Source organism: Oryzias latipes, chromosome 16 (assembly GCF_002234675.1).
Source record: "Oryzias latipes chromosome 16, ASM223467v1".
Taxonomy (NCBI): domain Eukaryota; kingdom Metazoa; phylum Chordata; class Actinopteri; order Beloniformes; family Adrianichthyidae; genus Oryzias; species Oryzias latipes.
This window is the reverse complement of record NC_019874.2, coordinates 10,493,815-10,508,940: the sequence shown is the minus strand read 5'-3', so window position 1 is coordinate 10,508,940 and position 15,126 is coordinate 10,493,815. Positions and strand designations below refer to the sequence as shown.

At 38.2% G+C, this 15,126-nt stretch overlaps 1 protein-coding gene across 2 annotated transcripts; it reads right to left on the bottom strand.

Annotated features, from left to right (window-relative positions):
• Positions 1–566: 566 nt before the first annotated feature.
• Positions 567–14,900, bottom strand: zfat (zinc finger and AT-hook domain containing). Of its 2 annotated transcripts, none has more exons than XM_011484977.3 (23): positions 14,690–14,900; positions 10,763–10,900; positions 10,042–10,209; positions 9,512–9,640; positions 8,935–9,057; positions 8,794–8,867; positions 8,089–8,147; positions 6,654–6,725; positions 6,330–6,478; positions 6,131–6,222; positions 5,826–5,974; positions 4,396–5,185; positions 3,867–3,993; positions 3,557–3,789; positions 3,370–3,451; positions 3,088–3,201; positions 2,226–2,399; positions 2,043–2,131; positions 1,674–1,812; positions 1,438–1,544; positions 1,272–1,347; positions 1,045–1,142; positions 567–966 (listed from the first exon to the last, which is right to left on the bottom strand). In XM_011484977.3, the coding sequence occupies exons 1-23, from the start codon at positions 14,706–14,708 to the stop codon at positions 772–774; spliced, it is 3,396 nt and encodes a 1,131-aa protein (XP_011483279.1). In that variant the 5' UTR covers positions 14,709–14,900; the 3' UTR covers positions 567–771. The 2 variants fall into 2 exon arrangements, with proteins under 2 accessions (XP_011483279.1, XP_011483278.1); XM_011484976.3 differs by having other exon boundaries at positions 567–972; positions 14,690–14,899.
• Between the last annotated feature and the right edge of the window lie 226 nt (positions 14,901–15,126).

Below are 15,126 nucleotides of genomic sequence, written 5' to 3'. Positions count from 1 at the left end.
TCCTCCAAGCTCAGGTCCTCTACCAGAGTCCTGGGAGCTTGAGGGTCCTGTGCAGTATCTTAGCTGTTCCTAGCACTGCGCTTTTCTGGACTGAGAGGTCTGAGGTCTTTCCAGGTGACTGTTGTAGCCACTCCTCCAATTTGGGATTTACTGCCCCGAGTGCTCGGCCCTGCTGTCACCTTCACTTTCCAGGTTTTCTCCAGTTCTTCTCTGTGTCCCTGGTATTTCTCCAGTTTCTCATGTTCCTTCTTCCTGATATTTCCATCGCTTGGCACTGCCACATCCACCACAACAGCTTTCCTCTGTTCTGTATCCAATGCTGAATGCAAACATTGGTAGTTGTTTTTCTTTTCCCTAAAGGATTTGGTTTAGAGGTATATTGGTGTCAGGTTTGACTGAACTTCTTTGTACCTCAAAAGCACAACTGAAGTCTTCCTGAACCTCTCCTATTTACTTCTACATTACAGATGTGTCACAACCTAAAGTATATTTTAAAATAAATCAAAAAAAACTTTCAACACTGAAAACAGCTGGAAGTTATAGATGTCTGATGAAAAACAAAACTCTAAGCAGTGAAAAACCACATACTTTATTTCAGTATATTTCAACAAAAATATTCAAAAACTGAAAAAGAATTTAATAAAAAAACACACAATCATGTTTTATATTCATGGCAACAAATAGAAAGAAAAGTACATTTACAAGATAACCTTTGTTGTCAGTCAGGATCTTAACACTCATCTCTGCATGTTGCTGAAATTTTCATAATTTCTAGTTAATCTCTACAGTTTGCTCTTGGACATAAACAATATAGTGATGTGTATTTTCTCCCTGAGTTAAGACCGTCAGAGCCTCAAGGCCGTGAGCGTCCTCCACCACCATAACCTGGTTACCCTCCGGAACCCCGTCTGCGTTGACCACCATCAGCTGGTCGCTGCATTCGGTGACCTCCTGCTCTCCAGCCACCTGCAACTTCCGACCCAGCTCAACATTAACACTTTCTCCCAGCATTTGTTTTTACCAAAGTAATGTCCCGTTATTTACCTGTTGTACGACAGTGACAGTGCCTGGACCCATGGCAACCATGGATGTGACTGCGTCCTGAGTCTCTGAGCTGAATTCAGCAACTTGATGGATGTTAACTGAAATAAAAACACACACATTAATGTAGTTCTGAGTAAAAACATCCATAAAATACATTATACTAAAGGCCCATGTAACATGTCTGACAGCTTAACAAGGATCTGTTTGTTGAGTTATAAAGATGTTACCATTTTGTTCCAGTACTGCTACAGGTGCTTCTGTCAGGTGCTCTTCTCCTTCCACTGATACGTACTGAGTCTCCACCTGCATTTGCATACATGCAATAAAAGCTTCATCAGACACATTGTCCATGACAAACAAAGCTAAACCCCCTGCAGCACACAATGCTTTCACCTCCAAAGGGCCTTCAACTACTTTAAGATTGTGTTTGCTCTTCAGGTGACGGTTCAGCTCCCACTTTGTCCCATAGACAAACTCACACTCAGGACATTTCATACCACCTAAAGACAGAGACGCAAAAGTGAATTACCAATGAAGTGTTGAAAGTTTTTTTTCTTCTTCTTTGGTCTAACTAATGTTTTAATGTTTGTAATGAAAAGTTACTTTGGGAATAATGAAGGAGTGGGGACCTTGCTCTTTCAGGATGTCACTGTTGGGCAGTCCGGGTCCAGCGTTCTCATAAGTCTGATGCGGGTGTTTCATGTTGTAGTGTCGCTTCAGGGCACCGGTGCTGTTACAGGAGTAGTGGCAACGCGCACAACGAAAAGGCTGAAAACAGACCCACAAAGAGAGTTTCAGACAAGAAAACTGCAAGAAAATATCCATCTTTAACTGGAAACTGTATCATTAACCAAGCACTTACCAAGCACTTACAGAATGTCAGTGAAGTAAAAACATATTTTAACACGAAAGATGGTTTTCTAGTCATTTATATACAAAATGTTAGAATAACCCCATAAGTTTATTGATTAAGAATACATATCAGTGTTACTTCAGACCTTAAATTTTGCATGCTGCTCCATGTGTCTCAGTAAAGATGCTTTCAAGATGGAGGTGAAGTCGCACTCCAAACATTTAAACTGCTTTCCTGGAAACACATAATCATTACTTTCAGTGTAATATAGATGGATGTGTCAAATGTTCATCAAGAGTAGGACAGCATCAACAGCAATGCTGGATACCTTCATCTGTGTGGCTCAGTCTGTGACCTTTCAAAGTGATTTTAGTTTTGAACTTCTTCCCACACAGATCGCAGAGGTGATGCCTCTCCACATTGTGGCGGTTCATGTGGGTCTTCAGGTTGCTGCGGCTGCGGCTCGAGTAGTCACACATGCCGCAGGCGTACGGCTTCAAACCTGTTGCTCAAACAAAAATTTAGATTAAAAAATTTTGACTAAAGAAATAGGTTTTAGGAAAAGGTCAACCAACCAACCAGATGATGTCATTTAAGGATGCTCTGTGTTTAATAAGCTACTTGTGGCATATTGTGTTTGAAAACTCAAAAGAAACAGTTTACTAATATTAAAGTGTCATTTTTAAGAGACATTTGTGAACAAATATTTTTACGATAAATGAGTGAGTGTTAGACTGCAAGAAAAATAATGTTTATAAGCAGCTGGAATTCAAATGACTTCACATTTCAATGTGATACCTATCCATTAAATCATGGCACATTCCAATAATTAGCTTCTGGTTGAAGAGGTGAATCCCCTTTGGGATTATTTTGCCATTTATGTTTGCAACTATACTGCAAAAAGGAAGCAGGACTAATAGAAAGCAGTAGCTTCATTATATTTATTATGAACAGAGGTAAGGTAAGGACGCAAATGCAGAAGAACTGTTAAAAAAACTAAAAGTTTTCTGAAAAACTGCTGCACAGAACTTCACAGACAAGCCGCTGCTTTCTGTAATGTGACTGGGAGGTTGCTTGTTACACATTTTAATTGTTTGTTTTGTGGACGATATTGAGGAGGTGCGAAAACTCAAACTCTATCACCACCATACATATTTGGATGTGGATTGAGAGCGGGGCTGTTGTCGCACCTTGGTGGGCCCAGATGTGCTGCTGAAAATCACTGCTGTTCCTTAAGAAGTAGGAGTCACAGTAAGGGCACTTCACGGCTCGCTGCACCATTGAGCCGCGAACAGGAACTTTGTCTGTCAAAAACATGGATGCACACAGACACACAAAAAAAAAAAAAGGGTTAAAATGATACAAAAATATAACACAGCTATAGAAAGAAAAAGAACTGGTTCATGGAGAGGATGTGTTCAAAGAAAAATTCAAAAATTTTAGATGCACAACTGCCTTCCTGCTATATTTACCAGGGTGGGAGGATTTCATGTGGTGTTTTAGTCTGTGCTCCGGATAACTGTGATTACAGACAGGACATGTTGCTCTGCTCACCTGGAAACAGAAGAAAGTCCAACAAATACGAAACTAAGACTAATATCAGCAGTAGAAGCAGATACGCATCTGTCAAAGCAGTAATAAGAAGCAACGTTTGGTTACCTGTTCGTGAAGCGCCCTCAAATGAGCTTGAAGTTTGTATTTGTCAAGTGTCGTATATTTACAGCCAGGACTGGGGCACGGCAGCTGCAGGTCACCGTGCTTCTGGATCTGGTGACGCTTCAAAGAGCTTTTAGTGATGGAGGAGTAGCTGCACTCTGAACAGTAATGCAGATGCTCCTTGGTGTGTGTGCGCACATGGACGTTCAGGTTAACTTTGTACCAAAAGAGTTTACCTGTGAAACAAACAACGTGGGACAGTTCATAGTAATATTTAGAAGGGCATATGATGCACAAAGCAACATCCTCTCACCGCAGTATTGACATTCCAAGTTGCCGTAAACCTTTCGAAGCTTCTGGAACGTTTCCATATCGAGCTTTGTCTTTGAAAGGGTTGAAAACACCTCCTTGAATGCGCTCCGAGGGAAATCCTCCAAAACCTTTTCAAAATAAAAGAAAGCATCACCAACACAGTAAACATGGACAAAGAATACAACAGGAGAAGAGAAAGATTGAATCAAATAAAACAAAAGAACACATAAAAGTGCCCCTGCACTGAAATTATTGTAAAATTATAGGAGATTTACTGAAAAACCACATAAATGAAATAATACAAATAAGTCTAACAGAAAAAAAATTCCCACATACATTAGGAATTTTTGTTTATAAACTAAATAAATCAATAGTAAAACTACAGATGTATGTAAAACATCGTTAGAAATGTTTCATTAGAAATGTTTCATTAGAAAGGAACACATTTCTGTTACAAAGGCACCTACTTAAAAAAAACAATATTACTAACTAAGCAAATCTACAGGACCATCGGTTTGGCTTTTAGTCACCTGTGGATCGGAAAGGTTTGAGTCCAGATTCAAGCAGGAGTTTGAATCTCCAGGTGACGCAGATGTGTGCGTGTTTTCATGTGCACGCGTGTTCACTGCAGACTCATGACTGTTTTCATGAGTTTTGTCCTCCACGTGTGGACAGTTTTCTTCAGGTTTGTCAGCTGCAGAGGTACGTGTTGAGTTGTGGATCTTCTCTGCTGTTAATGCTTGAGCGCATAGTTCTTTTCCCTCTTCTTCTTTTTTCTTCTCATTTTCCTTTACCTGTGCATCTTCTGTGTTTCTTTCTAAAGTGTTAGTTTGTTCCTCATTTGTCTCGTGAGTGAGCTGATTTTTCTCCCCAGCTTCCCACTCCTGCTCTTCTGCAGGATGTTTTCCATCGTGTTGAACCACACTGTGCTCCTTTACCGTCTCCCCACTCAAGTCTTTGCCCTCCTCACTCCCTTCACCTCCGTCAGGTGGAACCAGGTAGTAGCTCATGTTGATGGAGTTGATAAAAGCTTGCTCTTTGTCCAGCTCAGAATGAGACTTTTCCAGGTGATCCTTCAGTCTGTGAGAGCTGACCAGATTCTCCTTGCACACGCAGCACACATAGATGAAGAGGTGCTTCCTGACATGAGCTGCTAGAGCGGCAAACTTGGTTAGAGTATGGTTACAGAGTAAGCAGGCAAAGGGGCACTGGGGTCCATGGATCAGCAGGTGGCGCTCTCGCTCCAGCTGGTTTTTGAAGCGTCGGTTGCAGGTGGGACATCGGTACAGGAGCTGCCTGAGACCCTGACGAGTTTTTGACCTAGATGAAGACAACCAATGAGAATATCAAGGATTTATGGATTCATTGGGGGGGAAAACAGTTTTCTATTACTCATGTGAGATTTGGAGACTGTGGCTTGACGGGACAGCCAAAAACATCACAACTTGTAACCCTTGTGCTATCCTAGGCACTTTAACATTGGGAGTTGGGTCATCTAGACCCACAAGACAGTGCTCTGAACCTTTTTTCTTCAACGATTTCTGAACTTCACTGGTATCCATGGATTACATGAAATCCACTTCACCTTTATCCACCTTTGTCATGGTAGGGAGAACACGTCAATGTAAGGGTGGGGTCATCTGGACCCCATAGGATAACACAAGGGATAAAAGTTTAAAACATATTTTGCTGCTTTTAGTTTTTTCTGATCATTTCACTTTTTTATTTATTGATGTCCTCATAGCTTGAATTGTTGTCTAACTTATGATTTCCGAAGTCTTTTGAATGTAATTTTTACAAAAATAAATAAAAAATATTAATATATTAATAATAAATGTCGAGGTCAGATGTGCTGGTTTGACACAATCTAAGAAAACCGGCAAGCGAGTTCCTTAAACCAATCCACATTCATTTCCTTCACTTCCCCTTTCAGCTTAAAAGCCTCTGCTGTGAAACAAACCTCAGCTGTTGGTAGTTCTGATTCACAGCTGTGTCTTTCAGGTTGTGATGCTTCTCCATGTGTTTCAGCAAGTTCTTCACGTCGGAGTATTTCTTGTCACAGAAGCTGCAATGCTGCTTCATTTTCAGGTGGACTCGCTCTATGTGGACCTGTGTTAAAGGAAACTTAAAGTTCTAGCGGTCTTTGAAATGTGCATTCAGTCTATAAAATCAAATCAAACTTTAGAGAGACATTTGATGGTCCAAACTACATAAACGGATCAATTCAGTTCCTGAATTTTAACTTAATCTTGGTGATGAATGAACCTTAAGGTGTCCTGGGCTGAGGCAGCTGAAGGAGCAGTGCGGGCAGGTGAACCTCTCTCCTGTGTGCTTCCTCAGGTGAACGTTCAGGTTCGCTTTGAAAAAAACAAAAGGATGAAAATGAAAGGCTGTCTTTACATGTTTCCAGCTAACATCCTTGGTTTATATGCGCTTACAAGTGCAATGTTTCTCCAGAGTTTACCTTTGATGGCGGATGCATAGTCACAGTGTGGACACTTGAAGGGTTTTTCCTGAGTGTGCGTCCTCAGGTGGGCGACCAGCGAATGTCGGAACTTGAAGATCTTATTGCAGAACTGACACGCAAAGATCTTTAACACGCTCTGAGGTAAACTGAGAGGCAGGATAGGAGAAAATAAAACTTCTGACTAAAACCAAAAAATCAGGATTGATGACTCTTGAGATAAGAAAAGTTATCCAATCATATAAATACTCCGCTTAGCTTTAACCCTTCAAAAATACAGAAGAGCTAAAATACCACATAAATGTGTAAATATTCATTAAGTACCTGGAAGCTTCTTGCTTTAAGGAATATTCCTGAAAGCCTTTGCTGGTTGACAAAGTAGAAGTCAGGTGATCACTACAACGACAAAAAGAAAAGTTGTTTAACTTTCTTTTGTTTCATATACTGCACTTTTATTTTGTAGTTACAGTAGGGGTGTAATGATTAATCTATTTCTATTCCTATGATCCAACTAGAATGATCTTTCTGAGGCAGAATTAAATCAACCTAAGGTGGGGCAAAAAAGTATTTAGTCAGCCATCAAATGTGCACGTTCTCCCACTTACAAAGATGAGAGAGGCCTGTCATTTTCATCAACTATGAGGAAAAAAAACACTGTCTGATTTTTAAAGAATTTATTTTATGGTGGAAAATAAGTATTTAGCCAATAACAAAATTTTAACTCAATACTTTGTTATATACCCTTTGTTGGTAATGACAGCTGTGAAACATTTTTCGTAAGTCTTTAAAAGCTTTATACAAACTGTTGCTAGTATTTTGGCCCATTCCTCCATGTAGATCTCCTCGAGAGCCATTTATATAGATAACCAGTTCAAACAGGTGCCATTAATACAGGTAACCAGATCTTATAACAGAAGAAGTTACAGGTCAGTGAGAGACAGAAATCTCTTATTTTTCACCATAAATTGCAAATAAATTCTATAAAAATCAGACCATGTGATTTTTTGGATTCTTTGTCTCATTTTGTCTATCATAGTTAAGGTTTACCTATGATGAAAATGACAGGCCTCTGTCATCTTTTTAAGTGGGAGAACTTGCACAATTGGTGGCTGACTAAATACATTTTTGGGTCACTGTATACCATTAAAAATCATTTGAAAATGACATAAATTGATAATCAAATCGATCTTGGAAAATACCATATGGATTGAGACATGGTACATTTATTTTACTATAACATAAAAACTACGAAGTGCATCACAGCGGACAACACACATGTGAGGCCAGCAAACAAAATGATCAAACCATCATTACAGTCTAATGAAAAATTTCTAAAGACGTAACCATATAGAGCAGTAAAACTTTCTAATAATGTTTTGTTGGTATTATTTTGATGTGGGAAAAAAAACAGTTGGCTGAACTTTATGAAACTAAATGGATTTGACATAATTCTTGTTCACCTATTTAGTTGTTCACATATTTAATTTACACTTTATTATCTTGCAAGAAATACAAGGAATATAGAAAAAACTTCACCTGCCCTGTTCAGTATCCAGGTATTTAGATCTGAGTCACACTGGTTGGAGTTTTGGCTAAAGATGTAGTGCATTGATTTTAGGTCAGTGAATCGGATAGAATGTAATCATTCAAAATGAACCAAAATCGAAAGTAAATAAAAACAGCAACCACGATCATCGAATCAAATCATCCTTAAAATGAACCATTACACTCCTAATTTACAGTAAACATATAATACTACCTTATCTGTATCTCCTGGTCTGTTCCAGTTTTACAGACAGTAGTCTCTCTGTTGTGGTCCTAAACCCAAACACCAAATAAAGAAAAACTTAGAATATCATGATAAGGTTTAATAGACATAAATCATAGCAATCTTTCAACATTTCATCGCAGATGTTTTATTTACTGTATATGCTAAAAATGTTTAACTTAATAAACTTCTCCAACAGCATTCTTAAAAATGCTTTTGGATCTCTAGATTGTAAACACGGAGTGTTGACCAAATTTTTTTCTTTATGAAAATATGTGCTGTGTTCTATGTGAATCCCAAATTATGAAAGGAAAAAGTTGTTAAATATAACATAATTTTAGCAAAAAGGTTGAAAATGTCTGCTTAATTTTTTAAAAGATTCTTTAAAATCTAAAATAGGACAGAGCGCTTTAAGAACTCAGTTGTCCCTACAGCTATCAGGCTGTTTAATGAACCTGCCTGATATGAACTGATATTATTTTGTGAACTGTCTTTTTAATGTTGTTTGTTGTGTGTGGTTGTGTGTTTTGCTACCGGACACCTGAATTTCTCCTTTGGGAGATTAATAAAGTTTATATCTATCTATCTAGGCAATTTATTTGGCTTTTAATAGCTAAGCAGCTGCTAAACAAAACCATCTCTGGTGCATTTGTGTTTCCTGTAAATTAAGAAAAAATAACTAAAGATTTTGCTCACCTGGTGAGGAGTTTTGGCGGTTGTGGGCTCTTTTTCTGCTGAGGGACGCTCTAATGGAACCATTTTAGAAACATCTGTGGTACAAATAAAAATAGATCTTATTTTGAACATGAGCATTAATTAGAAATCTCCTAAACTGACCTGGAAGCATCTCATCTTCAGTCAGGACAACACTGATGACAGAATTTGTTGGCCCATTTCTGAGGCTTTCACCCGCAGAAACACAATTTTGGTTGTTTTTCTTGGTTCTTATGCTGCTCGTATCTGCATGGACATCAAAGAAATATTATTTAGAACAGACTGAAAGACACCCCATCAAGTATAAATGGTTATGACATAAAAAATCTGTTTATTTAACCTGACATTTTTGGATCAAGCTAATCATACTGCAAGGCTTTGCCATGTCTCAGTTTAATGTGTTAATCTAGAAGCTACATTTTGATGTAAAAACGTGCATGATTTATTTTTTAAAAATAATTTGAAATACATTTTTTAAATGAGAAATCATTAAAAGGCAATGCATCATGTTCTATATTCATAAATCCGGAGACTTTTGAGAAGTTTCAAGGACACTGGATTTGAAATGGAAGATTCAGACACCCCTGCTTAAGGCAAATACCCTATAGGCTATAGTGAGCTTACTGGGGTGTAGTGAGTGAATATGGACATAGCCATTGTCTTTCGTGTTGCTGATACTCAGATGTTTCCATTTTCTCACCCTTGCTTGGTTTCTCCACCTCTTCATCCTCATTTTTCATGCAGATATGTTTCGAGATCTGTCGTTTGTTGCTGAATGAGCGGTGACAGTTTGGGCATTCCAGAGACAGGATCCCAGCCTGACTTTCACCTCGACAGATGAAAGCAAACCCAGTCAGAACACAGTAATGAGAATTCACATGTACACACAATTGTACATGGATAAAAGTTTACTAAAGAGAAAAAAACATCATCTTTTGAAAGATTAAATCATACCGGGTGCAAAAGTACCAGCATAACATCTAGACTGGCCAATACACTGGTTTTAAAGTGACTTGGTTAAGTGCTTAGGTAAATTAAGTAAAAGACAAACAAGAAATTCCAATATCAGCTTTATGAGCTTTTTAACTTCAAGCATTTTTCACCAGATAAACAAACATAAAGTATACCCAACAGTAAACCTGTGTACGTCATCTAAGTTAATCTGTTTGGAAAAAAAAAAATCATCAAAGGAAAAAATGTTGGTTTGCTCGTTGATGGCAGCAGTACTACCTTTATTGAAGTGGTGTGGCTGTTCTTCCTCCTGATTTGTAGTATTGGTAGTTTTTTCTTTCAAATTATGTTCAGCACAATGTTTGGAGTCTGTTGTGCCTTTTGTTAAATCAGTGTGCTTCTTTTTCGTGGAGCCTTTTGGTCGTCCCCGCTTTCGCTTCACCGGACCTTTTGTACACCGGGAAATAAACAAAATAATTACGGAAATGTGCTCAGTTGTGTACAACTGTCTCGTGGATGAATGGAGTGACATTATAAGACATGCCATCCTATTAGTATTATTTTTTTTGCCAATACTGTATGTGTAGTTCCCCATCTGCAGGAAAATAGACACTAAGATTGTGGATTATTTACCGGTATTTTATAGGGGGTTAACTACCCTAACACTATAAAGACAAATGTCTTTACCATATACGATCAAATTGCTTCAAGTAGTTTCATGAAAACAGTATGTCTCACAAAAAAACGAGTTTTCAAACTGTCATGTTCTAGTTTTGTAGTTTTTCTGCTGCATTCTAGTTTTTCTAAGCCATTTCCCTGTCGTGGGATCAATTAAAGTTCTATCTTCTTACATCTTCATCCCAAAAGTGTCTCGATAACAACTTCTTTTAATGGGTTTGATCAAGCTAAAATGTAGTGTAATTTTTACTCTTCATAATAACATTTGTAGAGCGATTACCGGTATTTTTAGGGAACTAGCTCGATGCTTTAGGACTCTCACCTGCTACCAGAGGTTGAAGTGCAATGATAATGTCATCTGGAGACTCCTGCTGAGAGTGAAGCTTGGAACAATGGACCAGCAGCTGAGAACGACTTGAAGAGAAGAGGTTGCACAGACGACACATGTACACAGAACCAGCTGTAAAGACGAGGAGAAACAAAAGATGATGATTCAACCACTTTGTATGTTACCCCAAAAATTCTCAAAAATGCTCCTCCGCATGTGGAGTCGAATATTCAGCCAAGTGTTTCCTAAACAGCACAAGTTTGTAACCTATGAGACAATTCAAGGTGTGTAACACAGACAAAGGGCTTTGGCGACATTCTAGGTAGGACCATTTTTTTACTCCACTGGCAGATTTTCTTTTTGTTTATTTAAAAAAAATCTTTCAATGGGGTGAAAGTTTTTGACTTATTCCTAAGAGGCCTGTCTTTGTAGTGTGGAAGAAAAGCCCACAGCCCTGTACAATCTCATCCAATATACAAGCTTCAAACTGTGGGAATAGATCAATTTTGATCCCAAAGCTCACATAATGATTTGTTTCAGCTCATGATTCATGTCCATTCAATATTGAATACGTATATAGTTTCCACTCAAAACAAATTTCATTCGGTCAAAAAAAAATTTTTTTTTACATTTCTAGTGATAGAAACTGAACAAGAATGGAAAGATCAAAAATGTCAATATTTATTTTTTTTTCACTCTAAACTAACTGAAATAACTTTTTTCTGGAAGAGTTCAAAGGAATTTACTTCGACAGTAAATGGATTATGGATTTAAGGAATAAAGATCCATTCAATACATTTATTCATCAGAACGTTTAGTGTAAATTACATTTTTTTAATAAATCAAAACAATAGTAATTGTAAAAAAAAAAAAAACATTTCAACAACATCATAAACAACAATTATAATAATGTTTAAGAAATGTAAAGAAAAAAAACGACTTGTTCCTTTTTAAAACTGAAGAGCTGTTTATACTTTAGTTATTCCCTCAATTTAAAAGATCTTCCCAGTGGTAGACAACCTTTATTTGAGAGGAAATCCTGTATTTCACAACTAGTACACTGACATTATGTAAAAGTGATTTATTTTTAATATAAAAACATATTTTACCAAACCATTATGTCGATTTTCTATTTTAATAGGGTTCTGTCCAAAAAAAAAAAAGAGAAGTGTTAGTGTCTATCATCCCACTCAGCTTAACACTATCAACAAGCCTTTTTAGGTGTCCTGTGAGCCTCTTCTTGTTTTCAACAGCTGTTTACAGTTTTTCTCAGTCACTTTGGTGCATTTCCCACAACAGTATTAAAGTTTGCACCACCACCAAGCGCAAACTGCAAAGTATGCTAGATGAGCCGCAAAGGCGAGTCACTTTCTCAAAATGAATTCAGTTGCACGAAAGCAAGTCAGATGCTCCAAATTGATAGATTATGCTTCAGAAGCAAATCCTTTAATCGAAAAAGATAATTTGATCTATAATTTGATGAGATAATTTGATCTTCAAAAGCAAGTATTTATGTCAATGAAAGTGTTAGTGTTGTCTTTACTATTACATTGCAGCATACTATGCCACTAATATGTGAGCTATAGCTGTAGTCAATTGTAATTCTAAATGCCAAAGGTTGCCTGGTACAGTACAGAGCAAACTAGTTTGTGCTGGATAACCCTACATTACAGTTTGCTCACCTGTTCTCTCGACAAAATGTCTGAATAACTGAATTGATTGATAGAGGTTCTCCCAACATTTTGCAGCACCCCATGACCAACCACAGCCATTGTGAAGCCTTCATTTCCCACATGATCCAGATCATCTTTTCCTATGTAATCTATGCAGGTTATCCAGTACAAACTACACTGACCAAAAATATAAACGCAACACTTTTGTTATTGCTCCCATTTTTTATGGTATGAACTCAAAGATGTGAAACATTTTCCACATACACAAAATAACCAGTTCTCTGAAATATTGTTCACAAATCTGTCTAAGTCTGTGATAGTGAGCAGCTCTCCTTTGCCAAGACAATCCATCCCACCTCGCAGGTGTGCCATATCAAGATGCTGATTAGACAGCATGATTATTGCACAGGTGTGCCTTAGACTGGCCTCAAGAAAAGGCCACTCTGAAATCTTCAGTTTTGTTTTATTGAGGGGGTCAGGGGACTCAGACAACCAGTCAGTGACTGGTGTGACCACCATTTGCCTCATGAAGTGCGACACATCTCCTTCGCATAGAGTTGATCAGGTTGTCTATTGTGGCCTGTGGAATGTTGGTCCACTCTTCTTCAATGGCTGTGCGAAGTTGCTGGATATTGGCAGGAACTGGAACACGTTGTCGTATACGCCGATCCAGAGCATCCCAAACATGCTCAATGGGTGACATGTCCAGTGAGAATGCTGGCCATGCAAGAACTGGGATGTTTTCAGCTTCCAAGAATTGTGTACAGATCCTTGCAACATGGGGCCGTGCATTATCATGCTGCAACATGAGGTGATGTTGTTGGATGTACAGCACAACAATGGGCCCCAGGATCTCGTCACGGTATCTCTGTGCATTCAGAATGCCATCAATGAAATGCACCTGTGTTCTTCGCCCATAACATATGCCTGTCCATACCATAACCCCACCACCACCATGGGCTACTCCATCCACAACATTGACATCAGAAAACCGCTCACCCACACAACGCCACACACGCTGTCTGCCATCTGCCCTGAACAGTGTAAACCGTGATTCATCCGTGAAGAGAACACCTCTCCAACGTGCCAGACGCCATCGCATGTGAGCATTTGCTCACTCAAGTCGGTTACGACGACAAACTGGAGTGAGGTCGAGACCTCGATGAGGACGACGAGCATGCAGATGAGCTTCCCTGAGACGGTTTCTGACAGTTTGTGCAGACATTCTGTGGTTATGCAAACCGATTGTTTCAGCAGCTGTCCGAGTGGCTGGTCTCAGACGATCTTGGAGGTGGATATGCTGAAAGGAGTGGAGGTCTTGGGCTGGTGTGGTTACATGTGGTCTGCCATTGTGAGGCCGGTTGGGGCCTTCTTGCTGTGAGCCAAGAATTATTAGAGTTATTTTGTGTATGTGGAAAATGTTTCACATCTTTGAGTTCATACCATAAAAAATGGGAGCAATAACAAAAGTGTTGCGTTTATATTTTTGGTCAGTGCAGTTCGCTCTGTACTATCAAAGTCATACAAGAGGTTTGCTTAAGGACATGACCTGGTAACCTTTGACATGTAGAATGATAATAGATTACATAGGAGAAGCTGATCATTGGTTGCAACTACCTACCGGTAATAGTTCTCACACGACATTTCAGTCTATGAGATTCACCTTTAAAAAATTATTTAGGGACATTTTCATGTAAACACCATAAAAATGTTTTTTTTTTTTTTTGTGGATGCACAAAATGTTTGACGTGTTCAATTTTGGGTGGGATGATGCAAGTATTAGTTGTAAGCATTTACTATTTAGCCTGTACAAGTATAGATTATTATGACAGACATGATAAAAACAAATTAATGATGGTCACAAACAAGTCAAATACAATCATTCTGCAGAGATTTGTACTTAAACAATTGATTTGTGCCCAAAAGCAGACGGTAATAATTAGTAATAGATTAAATAAACATAAAATAACTTCCACTAGTTTGTGCCCAATAATTAAATAATGTTGTGTAGTCTGGTTGCACTATTGTTGTACAGTTTAATTCTGTTGTGTGAAATGCACCAAGGCAACTGAGAAAAACTGTAAAGTAAGATTCCAGAGCAAAATCATACAAATAAATACCTAAACTCTAAACAGCACAGACGCGCGGTACAAATGTTTACATTCTAGACATATTTTCCCTGAAATCCAAAGGATCTCACCAACAACATATTCGCGCGAGATAGGCGTAAAACTAGCTCAAACCTTACCACTTTGTTGTCCATCCATACTGGTCCACGTATATGAAGAGGCAAATTATATTTGATATTCCAAAGAAAAATGCATCCCTGTATAGCTAAATAAAGTCACAACTTCAATAGTTTACGCACACATTTTGGTTTATGATTGCATACTTTCGTGTCGAATCTGCGACACAAGTCAACCAGTCAACCAATAATTATACCGGAAGTTGATTGGAAAAAAACTGTTAAAACCCGAAAGACTGCCTCCTAGTGAGCGGAAGTCAGTACTACAGCTACATGTTAAAATGTGCGAGAAATATGTGGGGTTCTCGCACAATTGAAATCAGTGTAATAAAAAAAATTAATGATAACGGTGTCTACTCTATTAAGATATTTTTAAATGTAATTTCTTTCTTTAACTATTTTGTTAAACATGTGTTTCCCTTTTATTATACCATGTAAAG

Excerpts from the sequence above, each read along its gene's own strand:
- zfat (XM_011484976.3), bottom strand. Across the intron at positions 8,868-8,934 it reads TGAAGATGAGATGCTTCCAG|ATGTTTCTAAAATGGTTCCA; the intron begins GTCAGTTTAGGA and ends TTTGTACCACAG. Across the intron at positions 3,452-3,556 it reads TGAGGGCGCTTCACGAACAG|GTGAGCAGAGCAACATGTCC; the intron begins GTAACCAAACGT and ends TTCTGTTTCCAG.